This window comes from Phoenix dactylifera, chromosome 3 (genome assembly GCF_051530095.1).
Source record: "Phoenix dactylifera cultivar Ajwa chromosome 3, Ajwa_hap1_PhDact_Kaust_v1.1, whole genome shotgun sequence".
NCBI lineage: Eukaryota > Viridiplantae > Streptophyta > Magnoliopsida > Arecales > Arecaceae > Phoenix > Phoenix dactylifera.
Window position 1 is genome coordinate 2,062,484 of NC_143192.1, and position 25,133 is coordinate 2,087,616.

The 25,133-nt window shown below is 38.0% G+C and overlaps 1 protein-coding gene across 21 annotated transcripts in view; it reads left to right on the plus strand.

Moving 5' to 3' along the window:
* The window catches only part of LOC103708687 (serine/threonine-protein kinase STY46-like), a 56,906-nt gene that overhangs the window by 24,581 nt on the left and 7,192 nt on the right, over nucleotides 1–25,133 (plus strand). For 7 of the 21 annotated variants that reach the window (XM_039123833.3, XM_039123832.3, XM_039123831.3 and 4 more), the window contains 8 exons: nucleotides 3,842–3,892; nucleotides 8,275–8,450; nucleotides 8,557–8,664; nucleotides 14,181–14,254; nucleotides 14,352–14,572; nucleotides 19,074–19,169; nucleotides 23,537–23,617; nucleotides 23,741–23,794. In XM_039123833.3, the coding sequence (XP_038979761.2) occupies nucleotides 3,842–3,892; nucleotides 8,275–8,450; nucleotides 8,557–8,664; nucleotides 14,181–14,254; nucleotides 14,352–14,572; nucleotides 19,074–19,169; nucleotides 23,537–23,617; nucleotides 23,741–23,794 (861 nt within the window). Of the gene's footprint in view, nucleotides 1–3,841; nucleotides 3,893–8,274; nucleotides 8,451–8,556; nucleotides 8,665–14,180; nucleotides 14,255–14,351; nucleotides 14,573–19,073; nucleotides 19,170–21,728; nucleotides 21,827–23,536; nucleotides 23,618–23,740; nucleotides 23,795–24,764; nucleotides 25,050–25,133 lie in introns of all 21 variants that reach the window. The other 14 variants (XR_015976021.2, XM_088717410.2, XM_039123835.3 and 11 more) reach the window with 7 other exon arrangements.

Genomic DNA, 25,133 nt, shown 5'->3' on the forward strand with positions numbered 1-25,133 from the left:
AGCGGGCCACTGCGATAGTCAAGGCTATCAAGCCATTATATGAAGTGATGCGGGCCGTAGATAGTAAGAGGTACCTCCAGATGGGCTTTTTGTATCACATGATGGAGAAGGCAAAGGCTTAGATCATGGAAGCAGATCCAGCCCATGTCCAGGAGTACATCATCATTGAGCGGTGGTGGAGAGCCCAAATGGGTAGAAAATTGCATCTAGTAGGTAAGCGATAACATTGATAATTATACTGATGAACGTATTTGTAAAATTATTTTAAGACGGTCTCGTCTATGTGAAGCATACTACCTGAATCTCCGGTTCTAGTACGAGAGTCAAATTGGTATGGATGATGAACTTCTGGATGCTCTACATAATGTTATTTACAAGATGGAGCCTGATCCAGAAGTTGCTGCGTCATGTATAGAAGAGGTAACTATGATTTAGTAGCATGTGTAAGTATATCGGATCTTCTATTATTAACATAGTACAACACACTTCTTTTTCACAAACTAAATTATTTAGAGAGGACAGCTATAACTTTATCCGGCAAGCAGCTATCATGAGCAAGACAACTATGAATCCAACTACAATCCAAATCAACAAGATATTTTTGCAGTTGAATTATCTTCAACTATGAGGCCATCATATATATAATTATTTTCAATATTTTGCAGCTGAATGGTGGATTCATTTTGGCGGATTTGCAAAAATTTTTAAACGGATAGCTATCCAGATCCTCTTCCAAATGATCTTTTTGAGTGGCTGTGAGTGCAATTGGTCCACCTTCGCCCTCATCCACAACAAATAGAGGAACCGTTTGACACAAAGCGTCTCAATGATCTTGTTTATGTGCACTACAATCTGCGGTTGAGGCTAAAATGTATTTGGAAGAAAATGGAGCTCAAGTATGCAGATCCCATCTATTGGACTTTCACAGATGATGACAATGATCCTATGCTCGGCTAGCTTATGGGCCAGCAGCAGGAGCCCGAGCTAGACGAGCCAGGATCACCTTCATAACCAGCCGGCTTCATAGCCAGCGAGGCTAGGGTCGATCTAGAGCAATGGACTAAGTGCAATATTCCACGCACTCCCACAGCTGATCAGCTGCAGCTAGAGGGGAGTCAGTCACCACATGACTAGTACAACACACTCTCTAAGAGATGATCGAGAGATGTTCAGATGAGGACACTCTGGTACCCAGTCGATTCGGTCAGGAGGGCGTCAATCCTAGGCAGAGAGGGGCACAAAGGGTAAGAAGGCATCTGTCCAGCAAACGAGAAAAAGGAAAGGGCCCCAATGTAGAGTGTCAAGGAGGAGACCTGGAATAATAGCGATGAAGGTTCTGGTGGTGATGGATCTGCTAGCTATGGAGGGAGTGGACAATATGGTACTACTTATGAGATAGCCGATGGCAGATCTTCGATACACCGATGAGTCCCAGTTTACGTATGCTACACATGATAGGGACCACGGTAGGCCATCTTAGACTCCGGTCGGATACCATTGCATATCGAAGACGAGCTCTTCGAGGTCGTTCAGGAGGACAAGATGCAGCTGCAGCTGACCTTGTATGTGAAGTAGGATCCATAGATATATCAAGTTCTGAGTCTTCTTATTATCCGTGGCCTCAGGCAGCCTATGGATATGATGCATCGAAGTCATCTTCCGGTGGCTCCTACCCTGCGCAGCCTGGAGGGTCTTACCGGTCGAATTTTGCTGCCGGCATATTCGAATGGGCCCCTCCATAACCATATTATCAACAACAGGACATCTTTCAAAGTCAGAGCTTCGGCGAGAGATCCGAGAGTTCTTATGACCCGACGCGTATTTCTCAGAGATTGAGCATACAAGACTACAACGTCACTTGATTAGAAGGATGGGTTGATCTGCCTCCTTATTATGCTGATGATCTGGATATCGACGAGAAGAATCACCACTCGATCCGATTTTTGATATCTGAGAGTGCTTTAAATGTATGTAATTGATTGTATCTGAATTTGAAGATATTTTATGTTCTTAATAGAATCATTTAGAAGTAATAAGATGCATCATCTAGTTTAAACTTTAAACTTAAATATATAAACATCAAAAAAGATCCAAAATAGAGAAAACTCCCAAAAAAATGATGCCGGGGCCGAAACCTGGCGGAACCAGCCGAATCGGTATGGTACCGGTTTGATTCAGTACGGTACCGGTTCGATTCGGTACGATACCAGTATCGTACTGGTACCAGTGTCCACCGGTATGTCGGTACGGTCGGTACAGCGGACCTTGAGCGTATCCGTATTGTGTTGTCCTTGAATCCTCTATCCATGTCCGCATTCATGGATTCAAACTCCTTATGGGCCCACCCGCACTACCTATAGGATAATAGAGAAGAGAATGTAGCAAAGTTGCTTTCACTCAGTAGGAGGCTGAACCGATAGGCGGGGCCTGACTGCCCAATACTGGTAAGTGCTGAGCTGCATAGATTGGGACGCCCCAAGTTGTTATGTACCTTGATACTGGAAAGGTCCTAGATCACAGTTCCCTAATCCATCTGATCTGATATGTTGGTATGAACTGTCTCTTAAACGCTTGCGGTGAAAAGAATAAATCATGGATTGAATAGGAAAGCTTCCACCCAAAAGTAGGGAGGAATCCAGGCAAAAGAACAGGAAAGGAGACATTTTGGTTGTATGTGCCCTAAGAAATGCATTTTGTTAAATCATACTGGAACATGAAAAGACAGAGCAATCCTAAGAGTAGAGAGATGAGATTTGCTCCCTTTGCTAGAATCAAAATTTCTCTTAAACCATTTGAAAATGGATTGCAACCATGGTAACAAAACTTTCATAGGTCTAAAAAATTTTGCAGATTGATGCATAATATAAGCCATGTAAAAGTAGCATGAAGAAGTCATTGGTGAGTGAGTCCTGACAATAAATTTTTTCCATGTTAGAGGATAAGGCTCTTGATAAATCAAGATTAATCAGGAAACTGACTCTTGTAAAAACTAATAAAATAGATTGAGTACCAAGAGTAACACCAAATGCTTGAATCAGGTAACCAAGTATATTTTACATATATTGGACAAGATGAACTATCAATCTAAAAGAATTTGAAGTGGATCATAAAATGGTGATTCATGGGCTGAAATAGATAGACCAAAGATCACATTTTGTGCTTCACCTATAAAGCAATCCACTATCTGAGAGGAGTAGAATCATGCGGTATTGCGCCCATCGGTGCTAACAGCCTAACAAACTGCATAATCACATGCACTGATGCATATACATGTAGCAGTTGGTTTGGCCCTGTTGATTGTTATGTTTCAATTGGCTTGTCCAAATTGTATCAGTCATCAGTGGTCTCATTTGCTCCCTCCATAGATAGACCCCAATAAAAGGAAAAGGTTAATCCAAGGTTCGCAATCTTGGTACCAGATCCCCTATTGGTACCATGCTAGTACAATGTCAGTGCACTCGGTATAGGGATCGATTCGGCATATTGAGATTCGGTATGCCCCCATTCTGAGTTTCGGTTTGGTATCAATGTAGTATGATGCGGAGAGGTACATACTGATATCGCAAATCTTGAAATGTGTTATTTCTTTTCTTTTAGTTCATTGGAAACAGGTGAAATTGCTTTTTGACTACTTCTTTCCTTTTGCTTAACTTCAAAGACTAGCTGTTGTTTTTGATACTTGTTATGAACTTTAATCTATTTTTTTTTCATCATGGATATCTTGCATAGTTAGTTTCATCAAATATTTTTATGATTCAATGTGATTCTTTTTTCTCATAATTCAATTTTTTTGAGAAAAAACAAATTCAACTTAAGCTAACTTGTTCATTAAAATTTTTAGGAGACCAATCAGCTTAAAGATGCACTGCAGAAGGGAATACACAAAATTGAGGTAATATTCTTTCTAACAGATGCCTTGTATTGCTTAACTTTTAAATTGTATTAATAAATTACTGCAATTATATTAATAAAGTACTGCAATATATCAATAACTATAGTAAGTAGTGACCATCCTATCATCAGTAAACCTTATCTTGCTTGTGATATTTTGTACTTGAATTGTGTTGCTAATAATACGAAAATGTTTTCTGGCTATTGTAAATATGACATCTATTCTTTTGTTTCTCATTTTTTGATAATATGTGTTGTTGTCTCTGTTGTCTGTGGTATTTTCTCGTATTTATTGGAAGATTAAGTAGTAAAGCAATTATAAATACTGGTCAATAGAGAAGCTGATGGAGTAGACCTAGGCAATCTCTAAAATTCCCATGACTCTTTTGGTTCGGTTTTGTTCTTAATCATATTTTGAAATACGAGTATAATACCTTGGAAGCTCACTGTTGCCACTATTCTTAGTGAAAGGTCCAGATTATTTGTAAAACAATTCAAAATATTGGCTTTTCTGACTATTATTTTTTCTTGATAGAAGGGATGCAAAATTAGTAGTAAACTTGGGCACATGAGAAGAACTAGTATATACTAAACCAGCTGACTTGGAAGCAATCTGATACAGGTTGCCTGCTCAGGCTGGTATAGGTCTTTCAAGGGGAAAAAAGGAAGAAAGAAGATGAAAAGATAAAAATATAAGAAATCAAGAAACTCAAGAATCAAGATCATTTTGGTAAGATTAAGAAACATGTTTTCTGTTCACTTAGCTTCCCAAAACCTAGATTTATTTTCATGTACTTAACTTTGGTGTTGCATGGACATGAGGAGTCATGGACACAAGAATCAGATAAAAACACATACACAAGTATTTTGAGTTGGCAAGAGGAAAAAAGGAGATATGGGCACATAGGAGAAAAAAATAATTTAACTAAGTTATTTCTAAATATTATATAAGAATGTTAAAAATATTATTTGTTAAAATCTTTCAGTATTCATGTTCTCATCCAACTTTCCTTAAAGACAGCCATAACGGCACTTCACTAAAGGCGTACGATATCCTTGACTGGTATCTAGAAAGAACAAAGGCTCAGTCCTATTATCATTATGGTGGGTCAAACTTATTATTCAGACAGTCCAACTCTCCATCAATCTATAAAAGCTGTAATTAAAGAATTTTCTGCATTCAAGGTTTTCAGTACCCCCTGTACCATCCTTGTACTAACCAAGGATGCATTATACCAGCTAGCGACTAGCACGGAGTACTGTTGGTTCAGCCGCTATAGATGGACTACGCCTGACTTGGCCCAGACTGACCCAAATCGACCCATGCCACCATGTATCAACCTCATAGCACTCAGTGCACTCTTTTTCCTTTTCCTTTTTTCCCCTTTTTTTTGGCTGATTTGAATCAATAGGTGCTGGCCTCTGTCGGCACCATATCGAGCAATGGCTGGTATGGATCTGTACAGATCCTTTGATCCAAGTGTTTGATGAGTAGCCTCTTCAAACATCTATCCAAAATGGATTCTTCAAGCTAGATGCAAGTATCCCAAGTTGATGTTAGTTGTCTCAAGTTCCTGTTGGTTATTGATTAATTGTCACATAAAATGGCATGAGTGTGGATCTAGGAATATCATTGCAAGTCTTAGATTTGAGGTTTTCTAATTGTGTTTTTTTGTTCATCCATGCACTTTTTCCATTAAACAATTGTTTTTCAAAAATCTAATCATTTTTTATTAATGACTTTTGGTCCATTATTCAATTAAAATGATAGTCTAGTATGACCCTACTACACAAGAAACTATGGTTATTGTAAAAAAAAATTAACCAATGCTAACAAATCATTCTATAAAAATTTCATCGTTACTATGAATAAAATTCTTTCACTTTCTTTTTTAAATATTCATAATCATGCCATTGCTTGACATTTTTTGTTGCATATGTGCAACTAACATTTTATTTTACTATTGAATAGAGTTCACAAAAATGACCATGGCTGGCCGTACCACGCCGAATCAGGCACTGAACCAAATTGATGGGGAACCAAGATGGTTCGTCGGCTCGGTATATAGGACAATTCAATTAAAAACCCTCCACGGTACAATTAAATCACCGCCCCCTCCCCGCCCCCGCCCCCGCCACAATAAGCCTCCAGAAAACCTTGAACATGATTCTTGCTTTCTTATGCAACATATTTCCAAAATATTTTCAAAATTTATAGGACTTTAGGGATCTACACAAAATATTTCCAAAATTGACCTGCACAAAAAAATATATTTTCAATTGGATTTCATATTTACATATTGATATTCTATGATATATCTCAGCCCACATGTACCATTCATCATAATAAGATATTAAGGTGCTGGGATATTACATATTTAGTTTTTATTTTATGTTAAAATAATAAATATATATGATTGCTAAGATTTCACTTCAGGCTTTAGATGCTTGTCTTCTTTTCTTTTTGATTCTATATTGATCTCAATAGTCTCATATAATTTTAATGTTATGGCTGGCAACAAAAACTTTGGTGTCTATTTGAAATGCTAGTTGGAAGAGTTAGAAACTTAGAGTTTTTGTTTAAGTGTTCCATCATGTCTAGTTCCTAAAAATGAATAAGTAATAGTCTCAATGACAATGAAAGTTCTCATGATGTATTCTACTTTGCCTTTGGCATAGGCGCAAGGTCTTAAATCTCGGTGGGATGTCCCACAGGACACCGGGATGGGATACCATCCTAAGTGTTAGGAAATAGCCGTCCGATTATTATCCTAGCATCTTGTTCGACACATCTTAAAACATTCACTGTCCCAAGCAAGGTTCGCCGTACCGGTACCGAACCCCGTACCGTTGCCGCACTAGTATAGGCGTACCGAATGTCAGTACGGTACGGTATGCTGGCGTACCGACATTGGCGTTCCGATAGCGGTACCCATCGGTACAGGTATGGTACGTCCGGTACTGACCGGTACCGATCGGTACAGCATACTATGGTCCCAAGTGTCAGGATGGGGTGAGATGGCGGCGCACCCTGTTCCATGGCAAACTAGAAAATTACGTTCTACGAAATTTAAAGCCTTGATAGGCATCATAGTGATGTGTATCTGTTTGTACCAATGTGTACCAATTGTTGGCATGATGCGGTATGATGAATGTATTTGTTTTTAGCCCCTTAAAGTTATTAGAACTATACATGATACTTTTATGCAAGGACATGAGTCCAACTGGGACATGATGGTATCGTCAGTATTGTATTGTTATGATAGGAAGCCGACCAAATACATCTATGAGACACTTGTTCTTGGTGAATTAGGATGTCTCGACTGAGGTCCAATGAACCGGTACTAGGACTTGTGTCGGTCGGCTGCTGGTTCAATATGGTGTGAATCGATCGGTTCACCTTGGTTCAATAGACCATAATTTAAGCCTTTTAAAGAGGTAGAGGGACCCGAACTGGTTCAAATAGGTGCAAACCGAGTGGTTCGCATTGGTTCTGCTCCGAACCACCCAGAATCAAGCGGTTTGGAGCAGTTCAGGGCGGTTTGGGGGTGAATCAGGCGGTTCAAAGTGGTTTAGGACGGTTCGAGGGAAATTTTGAAATTTAGGGCCGAATCGACCCAATTCCCCACTGGTTCGGTTTAATATAGGGTGAATCGAGTGGTTCGGCCTGGTTCACATACCTTGGTCTCAACCATCTAGGTCTATCTTGGTTGCATCCCAACACTCAAGATGCATTGGAGCAGTAAGGATTGACTGGGATGCATTTTTTTTATTTATTTTTTTCTTGTTGTTGTTTTTGGCTGTTTTGCTGCATTTCGACTGTACTGCCCCATTCTAGTACAATATCGTCCTTGAAGCAAATCGAGAAAGGGCCCAGTACCAAGATTTAAACCATTTCTTTTATGCTTGGCTGAAGTAAAAGAATAGTTAATATAGTAAGTTATTTAAGTGAGGCTTCATTGTTCTAAGTATTTATAGGAAGATTAATAGAAATGATGAAGCGTGCACCATACCATGTTGCTGTAGCTAATAATTTCTACGCTTGGGCATCATCAAAGTAATTAGTGTAATCATTTTCAGGGGATTCTTTATGGTCTCCATGATATGTTTCATAGAGCACTTGAACATGCTAATCCACATTTTGGTTCTTTCAGCCAGAGTTTGATTTGTTCTCCTAATTCATTTCTTTAAAATGTTGTGTCATACTATCTATGGTCATGCTGCATTTTCTGGTGAATCCACATCCCCTTGTTATCTAATTCTTGATTTGACATTTTGAAATGCAATTTCTTTCCTCTTTTACTTAAGTCATGCTTCTTTTATTCTTTAACTTGAAATAATAGATCATATGAATTTCTGAATTACTTCTAACATTTACTGCAGAAACAAGCATTATTATTGCCTCATTCTTGGTCACCTGTAATGAAAAGTTCACCTGCTGGGGAGAAATCTCTAATTGATCATGTCCAAATACCTACAGATGGGACTGATGTATGGGAAATTGATGTCAGACATTTGAAATTTGAGAGTATAGTGACATCCGGATCATATTGTGATCTGTAAGTTATACGAGTTAATCTTGGAAAAGAAAATCATGCTAACTGGTAATCTTATGTTTTCCATTATTGGGGCCTTCAGTTATTTGTTTTCTTTTCCCTTTGTCAGTTACCATGGAACCTACTGTAGTCAGGATGTCGCTATTAAAGTACTCAAGCCAGAGTGTGTCGATGTCCAAATGCAGCATGAATTTGCACAGGAAGTCTATATAATGAGGTTGGTTGGAAGTGCAATCCTTTTTCTAACATTATTCTAATACTAGCTTTTCATGTCTATGTTTTTTGAACTTTTGGGCAACAAATTCAATGCAATTGTCATCACAGCTTATGGATCAGTGTTATCACATATTATTCCATGTTTATCAGGACCGTTTTTGGATAGGAAGCAATTAACTAACCCAGAAAAGCAGTAGCTATTGCAGCCCGGTATGGTCACCTTATAGTAACCTATTGCTGAAAGCCTAAAGTAGTTAACTTCACTACAACATTATGACCGCCCTTTGATGTTGATCCTGAACTCGTGTTTATGGGTTAATTTTGTCAAAATGTTCAGTACATGTAAAGAAAGTGGGTCGGCACACCGATTTAGTTCATTTTTTAACATAAATTTTCACATCCAAATATATAATATTCTTACAATCAACGTTACTCAGACTCAGACACATGACATGGTTGTCAAGTATTTAGGTCTCTAGCACAGGATCTCCTCTTAAGACTCAGGATATGGAAAAAATAATGAGATGGACCTATTGCTTCTTGAGTTCCCAAAAATAATAAAACATTTTCTATATGTAATGTTAGACTAAATATGCCTAAAGTAGATATGTAATGATGGCGAGGTCATGATTTGATGGTGTGAAGAGTGAAGTGTCATGAAGTGTTCCAATATCCAAGTGTTTGATATATTGAAAAATGGAAAAATAAAAAGGAAACTGAAGTTTGGAGCATGCAAGTAATACTGGTTATAGCATCTTGCTGTATGTCCATATGTTTTAATAAGAATACAAGTTTTGCATTTCATTGTTAATCTCTTGCATGGATACAACCAAGGCATGCGGTACCGATAGTACCGGTGTACTGGTGAAGACTGGTTCCTGTACGGTGTTGGTTGGGTACTGGTCGGAACCGGTATCGAGCCGGTCGAGATAGGAAAAATAAACAAGCATTCGATGCGCGGACGCGCGCGCGCCTGCGCGTTATCACAGATGCCACTCTGTGCGGAGGCAGCGCGGGGAACCGCGTGCGAGCGCGGTTCCCTGCGAGCGAGCGCGAGCGGGCTCGCGGTTTCCCCTCGTGCCCGGTTCCCCACTCGGCCCGCGTGCGGGGTTTTTTTTTCCCTTTATTTTTTTCCTCCCCTTCTTCTTCTTTCCGAACACTTCTTCCCCTGTCTCCTCTCTTCTCCTTTCTTTCCCGGTTCCTCCTGTTCTCCCGCAAGCAAGGAAGGAAGAGAGGTCCCGCCCGCGAGCAAGAAAGAGAGGTCCTCCTTTTTCCGATACTTGCCTTCTCTTCTTCCCCGCTTCTTCTTCTCTTCTTTCTTCCTCTTCTTCCCCGCTTCTCTTCTTTCTTCCTCTTCTTCCTACTCTTCTTCCGGTGCCTGTCGCACCGGTTTCGGTTCGGTACTGGTTTTTTTCACAGCTGAACCGTACCGGTAGCTGTCGGCACCGGTTCAGTACAGCCTGAACGGACCGGTTCCGGTCGGTTCGGCAGACCATGGATACAACTGTAGTTGTACTTCAAAAAAAAGTGTATTTTGGTAGTAGACAAAAGTGCCAAGAATTAGAGAAAAGATAGAGAGGGAAGAGAAACTTCATCTTCTTACAAGTGTTTTATCAAAATTCTGCACTATCTGGTCCAAACCACTCCTACATAGATTGTGTTGTTCAAGGATCTGAGTATTACATATCAGCGTCATGCTGGCATGGCACTAGAACTGCATTGCACGTGCCTGCACTACATGTCATGCCAATGCCTGGTTCATGTTGGCATGTTATGGTCTTGGTGCCATTTTGATTGACACATAATTGCACACGTAAATTAACAACTTTGAGGTTTTTGTTTGGAATTTAAACTGAGAATCCTAAAGAGGCTCTTTGACGTTGTTTGGAGAAAAGGAAAAGAAAACAAGAATTGGAACCAAGAAATAGTAACATAGTGAAAAATGAAGTCATGTTGCATGTTGATTATCGTGCAGCTGTTCGGTGTTACTTTTAAGGTCATATGACATGGTATTACACATGAATAATATAATAGCACCACAAGAATGATAAAAATGCACAAAAGTCATTGATAATACACAATAGTGTGAAAGAAAGTCTTGCTAGAGTGTTAAAAACTTAAAATTACTTTATAAAATGCTGATATGCCTCTAAGTTACAAGGTTAATGACATATTAGATATTGACTGTATGTACCTAAATAAGTGTAAATCCTCACCTCAACTTCACATAGAATTCTTAGTGGGCCGACATTCTGATCAGCTACCTTTGGCATTGTGGGTGTTGTAGAGGAACTGTAGGTATTATTGGAAATTCTTGAGAAACTAAATCTATTTTTCTTCTACTTTCTTTAATACTTGAAATCTTCTTGCCAGATGTGACATTATGATGAAGATGTGGTCTCTTCTCCGATCTTCTGACTTAGGTACTACTAGAAGTTGATTTCATACCCTGAACATTCAAAATCATCATCCTTTTTAAAGTAATCATGATTTCCATCTTCAGGCTCAACCACCAATAATTCAGTTTCAGCAATGATTTCTTCCTTGGCTACGTTATAGGTTGTTTCTTCATGGATACAATAGTTCAAGTCTCAAGCTGAAGACTTGTTGACAAAATACAACTTTTTTTTGCGTCTAAGGCAATCTATTTGCTTCCTGTTGCTCTTAATCAGAAATGTATAGTCATTCTGGAATATGAAGCCTTGCATCCTCTCTATATCCAGACTTTTGGTGACAGCACAGCAAAAATGTGGTTATGTAACCACAAGTCTCGATGGACCAGTAGGCATGTTGGTTTTGGCACCTTACCAATATGATACACTATGGCCACTAGCACTAGCACCTAAATTCTTATTTAACAGGTCTTCTGGGTAAGCTGTGAAACAACATGTATTCACCGCTTGAATTGGAACATGTTGAAACTTTTAAAATATGTTGAAACTTAATTTTGAGCAACATGTTTCTCTACATAAAACCATGAATAAAATATTAAAAAATCATCACAACTAATAAAAATTCTGGTAGGATAAGGAGATATTAAAAAAGAGGCATGTTTAGTCACATACACGTCTTCATTGGTGAGATTTTTTCATATTTATTTTTGTTCTATAAAGAAGTTCCTTGTTTATTAACTATAGACAGTAGACTGAATATACCTACCTGAAGCCTCAACCCTTCAAGTTCTGTTTTCTTAACAATGATATGATGATTCTGAGAACTTTCAGTTGTTTTTTTTTTCAATAACCACCTCTACAAATCCTGGAAAAAAGTTAAATTTTTGAAGAATGTGCTTTTAGTATCATTATAGACATTCAGGTCTGGAGGTTATGTAATTCAGAAAGAAACCTAATCAAATAAAACTAAAATATGTTGTATGGCATTGAAAATCAGTTTTTCTTGTTCAAAAACTAAATAAACCTGCTAAAATTTGTATTACTCTATGCTACTATAGTACTACTTTCATTTCACTAGTAGAAAACAAGAACAATGCCTGCCAAATGATGTAACAAAAGTATAATAGTGCAGTTGCATGGCATTTAATTTTGAAATTATGTGCTATTCATCTTCTTCAATTTAATATTTTCAGGTCCATCATCTGTTGTATTTATAATTTTTTATAACAAAAATGTGCAGACTTCTGCTGTTTTGGGACCTATTATCAATTACATTGTACATTCTTATGGTCTTCATCATGGTACTTTTCTAGTGGTAGCTGTATATATGGTCCTGGCCTTTTATCCATGCACAATAGAGTATGAACAAATGGAACATGCTATAATTTTTACTTATGCTCTTTACAATTGACATATGGAGTAGAAGAGCATGTCTGCGGTGAAGTGCTGATTAAATATTATGAACTGCTCTAGGATGTTCTCTTGCTGAAGTTTTCAGGGGCCATTTATATGTTTTTGCTTTTATCTTGGAAGTAAATATTTCTCTTGAGTAATAAAAAAATGTTTACTTAATACCTTTTTAACAAAGAATGATCACTTCTCTTGCTGAAGTTTTCAGGAGTTATTTACATGTTTTTTCCTAGGGGCCATTACTTGGTGTAATAGTAAAGGCTTGGACTGACAAGTGCAATGGCATGGGTTCGAGTCTTAGGGCAGCTACTTTGTGTATAAAAATGCTAATGGTTAGATCTGTCTTCATTTAGCCCCTTCAAGTACCCCAGGTTGCTAGGAACATAACTGGGGCCCGGGTTGCTAGGAGCATAACTGGAATGCTTTTCTTTTGAATTTTTTCTCTTGCAAGTTAAGGAAAAACTAGAATATGGATTAAGGTATTGGTGGTACTGAGCCATACTACTGGTACTGTACTGACAAAGAGAATGATATGTGGGAGAAGTGGAGGACGTCAGTTTGGGCATGATGTCCTGCCTATCCTGCTTGAAACTAGTTATAATAGGATGGTACCAAAGCCGGTTTGACTAGTAGTAGCTGGGATCAGATCAAGTCCCTTTGTTTTGAGAAAAAGAGCCATTGGCTCTCGTGTTGCTCTCTTTTTTCATATCTTCATTGATGGGAAGGCCTCAGGCTCAAGGAGCAAAAGAGAGAGAGAGAAAGGGGGGGAGAAAGAAAGGAGGGGAAGGAGGGAGGCTCAGCCTAGATCCAGCTTGTCCTTATTGAGATCTGGCCTCCTTGATGCTGACCTTGCACATACTGATAAGTTTTAAATTTTATTCAAACCAAAAGTATCAGTACCAATACCAGTACCATACATCCTATCATGGACTCAAAATTCATGTTTGAGGACTTTTAAATAATTAAATAATAACTAGAAATTCATTTAATACAATGCAAGATGAAAAACTAAAAAAAACTAAAGAAAGGATTATGATACAGAGGCCAAATGCTAGACCATCCCAAGAGTGGATGGTAGCATCCTAGACCCAGGACCAGACTAGTGTGGTAGTACGTACTAGTATTTAGACCATGATCTGCCGTACCGGTGCGTACCGGCCGTTACGTACCGGTCCGGCCTCGGATTGATACCGGATCAGCGTGGAATCCGGTATCGGTAGTTTATCGTTGGAGAACCGGTACAGACCGGTATGGGACCGGTATGGAATCAATATGGGATCAGCGTGGATCAGCGTTGAATTTGAAACCGGTACGGAACCGGTCCAGATCGCCACCGGTACGCTGACCGGTACCGGTACGGCGGATTTTGATTTAGACCCTTGGTAATGGTAAAAAGTATTCACGTGAACCAATCATTTGAATAAAGAATTTAAAAGATATAGGAAGGAATGAAAATAAAGCGTTATTCATAAAGTCAAACCCATCGGATGTTAATTATGGATGTTGGTATGATGTACTATGCTTATGCATAATTTTTTGCAGTGCCATCTGGTTCTTCTTTGAATTTATGAATGCACTTTCTGAGATTTTTTTTTATTTTTAACAGAAACTGCATGTAAAACTCCAGTCTTGTCTGAAAAAAACATGTTCACATCTTTGTCCCTGACTCTGCTTCTTTACCTTCTTCAATTATTTCTAATCTTATCTTTTGCAGAAAAGTTCGCCACAAAAATGTTGTGCAGTTTATTGGTGCATGCACCAGACCCCCATGTTTGTGTATTGTTACAGGTATAAGGATATGATAAATTTTAGAAAGTGTTTGTTGATAGAAATCAAGACTATATCATGCATAAACTAATGCTCCAACATTCTTGTTGTATGCTAGTAAAATTTGTTCGAAGTTTTACTGAGGTACCTGTTTCATCCTCAGAGTTTATGCCTGGTGGAAGTATCCATGACTTTCTTCACAAGCAGAAAGGTGTTTTTAAGCTGCCTGCTTTACTCAGAGTTGCAACTGATGTATCCAAGGGAATGAACTACTTGCACCAAAATAATATAATCCATAGGGACCTGAAGACTGCTAATCTTCTGATGGATGAAAATGAGGTAGTTATTTCTGCACCTTTTTTTGTCATGGCAACTTTCCGATTACTGTTAATAAGTAAGGCATTCTGGTGTGGATCATTCTTAACCGGTTTGGTGATCTTATTGATTTTATCTCATGTAAAGAAAAGATGGTTTCTTTCATGTTCAAAATTTTTCATAAAGTAGTGGTTAAACAATTCAATACTAACATTAAGGTTCTTAGGATTGATAAGGGAAATATATGTCAAAAAGTTTATCTTTTTAGCATCTCGCACTAGACCTGAATAATGTGTTAGAGATATGGCACCCGACGCATACTCGTAGAGCGTTTCCCTACATGCATGCAAGACATCCATCATGATATCATAATAGAAATAGGCAATGGAATAAAATCAAAGCAACTAAAATCCAAATTTAATAATTAAGAAGTCCAAAATAACAAGAACCTCCAACTCCAAGAATTTTGTTCGCAAGAATCTAACATCAACCATTCTTCAAATGCTAAATCCAAGAAAGCAACCCATAAAAATGCTTCCATTATTTATACTAAGGAAACAGATACTAATTCTAGGTTATGTTGAACATTCAGCTCTCACATGTCATACTCCATTAACAGTACCCTATTAGCAACTTGTTCTATAGACTGGTGAGAAAGGAGAGACTAAATACTGAGCTTAACAACCCAATAAGTAATGAATACCTTAACTAGATAATTCATGTAATAAATTAAATAAATATCTTGCTAATAGTAAGCATATAAGAAAAATCATTATATTTAAATAAAATAATTCTTTTATAATCAAGAATATTCATTCTTGTTCAAGTACCCATATTCATATTCATATTCATAAGAACAATTTAAAATATTGTAATTCAACTCAATAGCTTTTTAGACTATAACCACATTTATGCCCTGTGGCCGGGCTAGAGAACCACATTTATATCTTGTGGAGTCGACTCCACACTTATACCTTGTAGAGTGGGCCAGAATATTATATTTATACCCTGTGGCAGAGCTAGAATACCACATTTATACCTTGTGTCAGGGCTAGAATAAATAGTTCCGGAGCAATCAAAGTATCAATGCATAACTCCTAATTAGTAGGGTCCCAAACATAATCAGACTGAGAGTCCAAAATTCGAAATGTATCAAAGCTATTCATAAATCATATATATGTTAAATTGTAAATAGGTATGCATCTTCAACAAAAGATTTGTAAACATACATGTATAATATTTTGTAATAAAATAATATTTTCAATTTACAATTCTGCTTTCTTTTTTAAAACACAAGTTTATAAGATTCATTGTTAATAAATTTATAATTTATTTGTTATTACTATTTATTTAGAGTAATAATTGAAAATTCTAGGGAAGGTGAATCGTTACTTACCTTGCAAGCACACTTAGCAGCAAACAAATCCAACTAAGTCTAAAAGTTTCCCTCAAAACATATTATCTAAAATTATATTTTATTAAAATATAGCCATGATAAATTCTAAAATAAAACTCTTAAGTCCTTAATACCCCTACAAAATACCATGACCAATAATTAGAGAAGATTGCAAAGGGAATAAGGGTGATGAAATATGATAAAAAGTTGGAGGAAGGACAAGGCCCGACTAGGTTGCGACATTTGGTGACTCGGATCAGTCTGATTCTGAGAAACAACCTGCCAAATCGAAATACAGAAGTTTGGTTAGGCAAAGGCAGCATGGTGGGGTTGCTATTGCAGGGGTCCAGTGGTGCTTAGCGAAGGGTAGGGTGGAGGCCGACACGATGGTGGTTGCAAAAACACCAATTTGAGACCCTCTACTGGACTGACTTAGGGACAGAGGGAGAAAGGGATGCTATGTCAATGTCCACCCAAATACCATAGAGAGGGAAAAAGAGAGAGAGAGAGAGGTCATGAGAGTGTGTACACAAGGAGGGGTCTCATCAGGACCTTTCTTAGGAAGGGGAAGAGGAGGCAGGAGCAGTGGTCTGGTGATGACGGTGAAGGTTAGCGAGCGAAGGATTGGCAACATCCGATAGGTGATGGAATGGTGGAACAATGCTCATTCAGGGAATGGAAGAGGGAGTGTAGGTGAGATGGAGGCGCTGCTTACCTTGTCTCTGGCGAAATTTGGCAGTGACTTTGATGAGAACAAAGGTGTTGGCACCTCCAAGAAAATGAAGAGAAAGAAATAGAGAGATGCTGTGGTGGTTAACGCGGGCGGGCGGGCGGCGGGCAAGGGTTTTATAGGTGTAGGCTTGGGTTTCCTGGCCTCTGGTGAGGTTGGGAATGAGTCAGAGATGGTCTCCTTCTCCAACTCGAACAGGACTCTGCCCTGGTTGGGTGGCTCGTTTGGTGATAGACTAGGGTAATAGGGTGGGCCTTGTCCTTATGCTAGGACAGACTATGAAATAGACCAGTTTTGGTGCTAGGCTAGGCCAAAGGGCTGGGCCTTACATTCAGGATCAGGGAATGCTATTACAGTTATCATGTGTTGCCGCATGTTTTTAAAATGGAGTTGCTGAAAAAAAGAACCAATGTGTACTTGAGGTATTTTGTGCTTTTCTTTTTAAAAGAATTTTTCCAAAAACTTATTGGTGTGATGTTTTGTTAATTGCTTGCTATTTAATAAATAGGACCCATCTTCTATGTTGGGCTATAAAAGTCCTATGCAAGTTTTCTGTCCTCATGAATCTGTTTTTCATATAATTCCCCATGTCTTGTGCACACGTTTGTTTTGTTCACTATATTAGTTTTTCTCTAGAAAGGTTGCATCATAAATTTTTCAAACGTATCTTCTTCTATATGCCCACTGTTAAATGGGTTATAGATGTTATGTTCCTGTTTCACATAAAATGTATACCTCCTTGGGTGTTACCTTTTATGAAGAAACGCCATATTACTCGTGGAGGCCTTTCTTTTGATGATACCTTTTTTTATCTCAAGGTGGAAATGGAATTTCGAAATTTCCTTTCCTTTTGGTCCTTGTTGATGAACCATCTCATATCCCACAAGTCAAGGAGACACCTTAGACAATTGTGTACACTAGGAGAAACAAGAATAATAAGCTAAAACAGACCTCTAATTAATTAGCTGACTTGAGAAAAGATCCAAATACAATTATCCATTCTTCCTCTATACCTAGTCCTAATGATGACTTATCCATTCTTCTTCGGAGGCTTAAGAGATCTTGGACTTCACGTCTTATCAATCATTTTGTTCCTTTGACTCTTAGTTTCTCCTGGGTCATTTGCTCTTGCCTACTGGAAACACTTCACAAAAATGAAACATGGGAATCAGTACCATTGCCTACTGGAAAATGAATATAATAAAGTTTCAACCTGGATGCCTCAATTGAGAAATACAAGGCTAAACTGTAGCTAAGGATACTCTCAAATCTATGATGTAGACTATTTGGAGGCTTTTTCTCCAATGGCCAAGATTAACTTTGGCAGAGTGGTTAATTATATTACAGTGAATCGTGGATTATTGTTATTCCAACTTGTTGTGAAGAGTGCATTCTTGCCTGTAAACTTATCTGAAGAGGTCTACATGCATCCACCTCCTGGATCTACTCTAGCCAAAGGTTTATCTCTTGTTTGTTAATCGAAGAAGTCAATTGTAGTTTGATAAGTTCAATAGTGCATTGTTTGACTTTTGATTCCAATAGAACCAAGCTGATCATTCTTTGTTTATCAAGAAAACACCTAGAGGTACAATTAAGGTTCGCAATCTCGATACCTAATATCGTTCCGTACGGTATGGTACAGTAAGCAACTTGTACCAAGACTCAAGCTATTTTTCTCACTTTTATCATGGTATTGCTTGAAATTGGGAGATACGGATCGGTACGTCTTGATATGGGTTAGTACAGGTTAGTATGGGTTTTGTACCAATCTGAATACTATTTATGAACTGGTCCGACCTAGTATGGTATGGTACGCCTTGAATCGGGCAATTTTGGTACAATGTTTGGCTGGCTCGATCTAGTGCACGTCGTCCTTACCAAGCCAAGCCAACCAAAACTGCTTAGTTCCAAGCAATTTGGTTTAGTAAGGGCCCCATACCGGCACAATAGGCGGATCCGTGCTATGATCAAGCTAACTTAGTTTAAAAAAATCTTAGTATATATTAGTGCTTTAGGTTAAGCTTATTTGTGTATGAGAAATAGAGGATTGATTCATCCTTGAATTTGAAAACTTGGATCAAGTTGGCCTTGTAAATAAAGAAGTGTTTTGCTTGACCTATTGAGATCATGGGCTTTATTATTCAATAAATGCATTATCTCAAGGAATACAAGTGAAAATTTTGATCCAAGGGACATTTGACAATTTGTTATCACTATAACTTTATTAAAATTTTTAAATGCATTTATCTCTTTCTTGAATTTTCTTTTCTAAAACTTAGTGGTGCTTGTGAACATTTTCTTTTTCTTTTTCTTCGACCTTTGTTGGCCTATGTTTATTATGTCTACTATTTCCTCTTTTATTCATTTGTTTTCAGATTTTGATGCATCATTCTTCATAGGTTGTCAAGGTTGCAGATTTTGGAGTAGCACGAGTTAAAGCTCAATCTGGAGTTATGACAGCAGAGACAGGAACATACCGTTGGATGGCTCCTGAGGTGTTTTTTGGATACTTATCCTAACTACTTTCAAACTTTCCAACTGCAACATTTTGTCTATTTTGAGTTCTTACAATGTGTTGATGTTTGATAATGTTGTCTAACAAACCAAAACTCGAACTTATGAATCCAAAAGTGTAACTATTGTAGTCAGTCAAATATAGATTCGAAAGTAACACTGAGATAGAGCCTTTCCCTGGGCAACCAAATGATTGAACATATATTAATTAAAAGCATAATAGGAACCAAAACAAGAGTTTAAATCTCGGTATCAGGTCTATCTTGGTTTGCTTCTGGGATGGTACAAAATCGGGATAGGACGATAAAGTTAGGACAAATGGGAAAAGATGTTAACAACAACAACAATGAAAAAAAAAAAAATCGTCCCAATCTGTTTTGACCATCACGGTGTGACCCAAATGTTGGGTTGCAATTAGGACAGTCAGGATGTCCCAATTCAGTAGAGAATCAGTACCCCCTAGGTGTCTTGGTCCTGGCTATCAGAATAGTATGGTACCAAGTACCAACGCTACCGTCCCAGTCCTACTGGACTCAAATCCTTGAATTATAGTCTTGAAAACACATACAATCACATCCTGAACATAGCCTATTATATGTAATATTATACCTTGAAATGTTACAAAGCAACGTTATGTAGAATGTTATATGGTTGGTGTTGCTTGAATACCTACCTGATCCCTAAAATGTACTCCACAAATTGATTGTTCTTATCCTCCAAAACTGATTGCAACTTTAACCAATTACTCTAAAAGTTTCTAATAATGACAGGAATGAGCTACGCATGGTTAACAGAGTGTAATTTCTCATTAAAAAAGTTCCAACAAAAATAAGATAAATCAAATCATCATTCAGAAGTTTGAGCAATAGGTTAATGAAACGCTAAGCATGATATATTGTGAAAGGACTAAAATGCTAAGAATAGAAAATAGTCTAGAACCATATATTGTTTGAAAGATTCACTCATATGCTCAAGGCTATTTGTATATTCATTTCTAGTGCAACTGAGCGCATTTATACTATAGCCAGCAATTCAGATGAGGCTACTCATTATTTTTGTTGCTGGTGCTGAGGCCACCTATGATCCTAAAGGTCCAGTTGCAACAATTGGACAACAATACACATATATTCATTCATAATTTAAATGAGGCCACTCATACCACCTGGTTATAGGTCCACTTATTTCCTGATTGACAATTCGAAAGGGGTCACTTATACTACCGAGTTAAAGCTCCTCTTTCATCTTTTAGATAGAGCTTTTTTTAAGAATTAATAGGATTTCAATATGCTGCCATGGAAGCTCTAATGAAACATAAATAGTAATGCAATTAAGTACATAAAAGAAACTCATATAAGTAGAATTTCAAGATGTAACATGTGCATACAGGTTCAAAAAATATTAAGTCAAACCCATATGATTTCCAAAATTTTAAAAAATAAACTAGACCTTATCTCAAATGATGTTAAGTGTAAATTTCCTAAAAGGAATAAATACAACAAGATCATTATAACTAATTTTACATCTTAAAAGCTGAAACTGAAGCTGATAAGAGTCCAATATATCAATATAATTGAACTTTCTAAAGTTGACTAGTGTTTTGGGGTTTCAAAATTCATCAGGGCTAAAGATCTAGTTCATATTGATCCTTATCTGGTGCACCATACTAGATTGATGGAAAATTGAGTATATATTTGTAACGACCTGAGATATGAACTCACTTGAATCTAGAGTCGTGACTCGCATAACCAATCAAAAGGATGCAAAGATGGAAAAAAAATATTACAAACTAGAACAAAAACAAATGATATTATAGAGTTTTTTAAAGTAGAAAACTAGAATAATCCAATACGACTCTAGGATAAAATCCATTTTGCAAAATAGTGTACCTTCAAGACGTATGTGCTTGGTGCTACCTCAATTATGGTATGCCGTACTGGCCCGAACCGTACAGTACGGGGCATACCGTACTGTATCGGTTTGGTAACAGTATCTGGTATGGATGACATACAAACATTTGGTACGTCAAAAAAATTTTGTACTATACTGTACCAACATTGTGCTAGTGTGGCACTGATATGGAGTCTAGTACCGAGACGGCAAACCTTAACCTCAATGCTTACCAAATCCAAAAGTGCACCTCCAAAGTTGATCCTTATATATTCCTCTTTATTCACAATCTAGTTTAACTCTCTTATCAATCACTTTGAAAAGTTAATGATCATGATGGGAGCGAGCAACATAGCTTGATAAGTAGTAACTTCACCATTGCCTAAGGAATTTAAGTCTAATTTGATATCAAATAGTGTTTAGCACATATTTCATAAATTAAGTTTTTAGAAAATGCTTAGATAAAGGTTCAATGAAACAATATCAAGATGAAGTATTGAAAATAAAATCTGCTAACAAAGATTCATGTAGTCGGAAGAGACAAAAATCATGGAAAGGTCTTAACTGATTCACATAAATGACATTTTCTTATAAGAAAAGCCATATTTTATTCTTTTACCCTTAATCCACATAACTTCTCCTTGCTATTGCAGATGAGGCCAGATAAAATCCTTACAAGTAAACTAGATGAGGCCAAATAAATCCTATACTGGAGAAAAAGTATTTCGGATGGGGCTACATACTCCTTGAGGTCCGTATATACCACTTTGCTAAGGGTTCACGAGAATCCTCATCCACAATTTGAATGTTGCTACCTATAAACCTAGCCAGGGATCCTAAGAAATCCTCATTATTGTTCAAACAGGGGTGAAATCAAGGTCGGCAGAACCATCCTGAACTGGGCGGTTCCGACCATTCCGAGCCGTATTGGTGACTCATCGGTACAATTCCGGCAATGAAAACTAGACTCGTTGCCAAAGCCGGAGAAGGAGAAGAAAAGAGAGAGCGAGCGGGGGAGGGAAGAAAAGGGAAGGGTGGCAGACGCTGGCGGAGGCCGTTACCAGACCTCTATTTCGTTCAAAATAGAAAAACCAGCCGCGGTTTCCGCCAGCCCCTTATGGCATCCGCCCGCCTCTGTCAGCATCTGCTAGCCTCCACCAGCCCCCCTTCCTCTCTCCTCCTCTCTCTCTTTCTTTTCCTCTATCTAACGGTACAATTGACTCTGTTGGTATGGGCCCGGTACAGCCCGTACCGACTCGTCCCACCAGAGCACCGGTACGGTGCTCGGTACCGGTTCCTCCGACCTTGGGTGAAATACTAGCTCGCAAGGGGACCACATCTATATCTTTTATGTATGATAATAATACTCAGTTTTGAAAGGGTTTCACAAATATAACCTAAAACACTTATCTGAAGTTCCAAATAAAAGCCGCAAATATATGAGGTTTTCATAAAAATATATTCTTAATTCAATCATGCACATATGTGAGCTCAAAACATCATTTAGAGGACCAAATCATAATTTCAGATTAACAAGTATCAAATTTCCAAAGATTAACAAGTAAGGATCCTGGTACTGATCATAATTTTTATGTAGAATAACTTTAGAATCCAAAATAAATTGCAGATTCAATGGCTTGAAGGAGCCCTAGGTTTTGAAAGCTATTTAATGTGTTAGAATTTGGAATTAATACTTAATTTGGAAATATAAAAAGCACATTTTTTATCTCAAAATTCAAACACCAAACAGTACTTGGATTCAAGGGTTATACAGGATTTCCAAGGTTGCTAATTATAGGTTCCAAAGCAATGCCTAGGTCTAAAGAAACTTGAACATAAGTTTTACAAAAACAAAATCTAATTTGACTTCAAGATGGGATGATGAATTGCATACAAGAAGCCATGAAATATAAAATTTATGCAAGGTTGGAACGGACCTAAATCCAAAAAGAATTTAAAGGCTCACAAACTCTCATAAATCCAAACGAATATGGAGTCGTCACTACCTTGTAACGCCAAAAGAGTCCTAAAGCCCTTGTGAAAGTTCCTCCTTCCTCTTCACACTTTCACTTTTCTCCTCCTTAGCTGGTCCCCCTTGCCTCTTTTTATAGGCAAGGTAAGTTGGCTAAGCAGGTGAGGCCCACTAGGTGATTCATCCACTTAGATCATTTGACTCACCTACTAAAATAATTTGTCTAAGTAGGTTGGTCTAGAGGTCAAGCAAGTTCGGCAATTTGGGAAAAGGTTGATGATATTTGGCATGTTACAGTTAAGAAATTATATTGATGATAAACAGACACACACACACAGAGAGAGAGAGAGAGAACAAAGGTTCAGCAATGTGTAATGTAATATGTTTTCCTTACATGTTAGCTATTCAGCTGGAATAGATTGCCATATCTTTTCCAGAAAGAGTTTTCTGTTCTCAACAGTTTCTCATCAACATAATTTTGGTTTCTAGGTCGGCGAACACAAGCCCTATGATCAGAAGGCTGATGTTTTCAGTTTTGGCATTGTGCTGTGGGAGTTGCTTACTGGGAAGGTATTTGCAGCATTTTCTTGACATAACACCTTTTGACATATAATATATACAAGCCTCTTTGCTACATTGATTTTGCTTCTCTTTTTTCACTGATATGATTTAATATCACAATCCCTTTATCAGGTACCATATGAGGACTTAACACCATTACAAGCAGCAGTGGGTGTGGTTGAAAAGGTATACGTCATACTTCTTTCCAATATAAATTGTTCCTTCATGATTTAACTTCTTAAAAACTACACATGACAGTGAACCAACTTTTTCTTTTTTTGCACTCTTTTCTATTGAGTATATACTATTTGCTCATCCCTTCTCCCATCCATTCTCTATAAAAAACCCTGGACATTAACAAATATACTCAACTATGGCATTACATGAGTTTATTGGCAACTTGTTAAATAATTTGCCTACTGCAGTTTTCTGTTTTGAGGTTATAAATATGTAGTTCTACGTTACATGTATTATTATTATTATTTTTATTGTTACATCGGCAACTCACACATAACAAGTGGGAGCAAGGTCTGCTGAACCGACCTGTACCGGTCGGTTCAGCCCGTGACAGGCATCGGTCCGGTACGAAGGTAGAAATCGGTTCGGACCCAATCTGGGTCGGAACCGGTCGGTTCGTGGCTCGTACCGGTGCGAACCGGCTCGACTCACACTGGTACGAGCACCGCTCGGTTTGCACGGATACTTGCTCGAACCAGTGGGAACTACTCGGTTCGCACCGGTAGGAGGAGTGGGGGACAGCGCGTGGCTGTAGCCACGTGCTAAGTGCCAGCCACGCGCTAAGTGCCCGCGCTGTGGCACTTTTGAAAGTGCCACAATGCAGAGAATGTGGCACTTGCCACGCGCTGTGGGCCAATGCGATAGTCAAGGCTATCAAACCATTATATGAAGTGCTGCGGGCCGTGGATAGCGAGAGGTACCCCTAGATGGGCTTTTTGTATCACATGATGAAGAATGCAAAGGCTCAGATCATGGAGGCAAATGTAGTCCATGCTCAAGAGTACATCGACATTATTGAGTGGCAGTAGAAAGCCCAAATGGGTAGAAAATTGCATCTAGGAGGTAAGCGATAATATTGATAATTATACTGATGGATATATTTGTATAATTATACTAAGATGGTGTCATCTATGTGCAGCATACTATCTGAATCTCCGGTTCCAGTACGAGAGTGGAATTGGTATGGATGATGAACTTCTTGATGCTCTGCGTAATATTATTTATAAATTGGAGCCTGATTCAGAAATCGCCGCGTCATGTATAGAAGAGGTAACTATGATTTAGTAGCATATATAAATATATCGGATCTTATATTATTAACATACTACAACAAGTTTTTTTTCACAGACCAAATTATTTAGAGAGGACAGCCACAGCTTTGGACAACGACCAGCTGTCGTGAGAAAGATAACTATGAATTCAGGTACAAGACAAATCTGCAAGACATTTTTGCAGCTGAATTATCTTCAACTGTGAGGCCATCATATATGTAATTATTTTCAATATT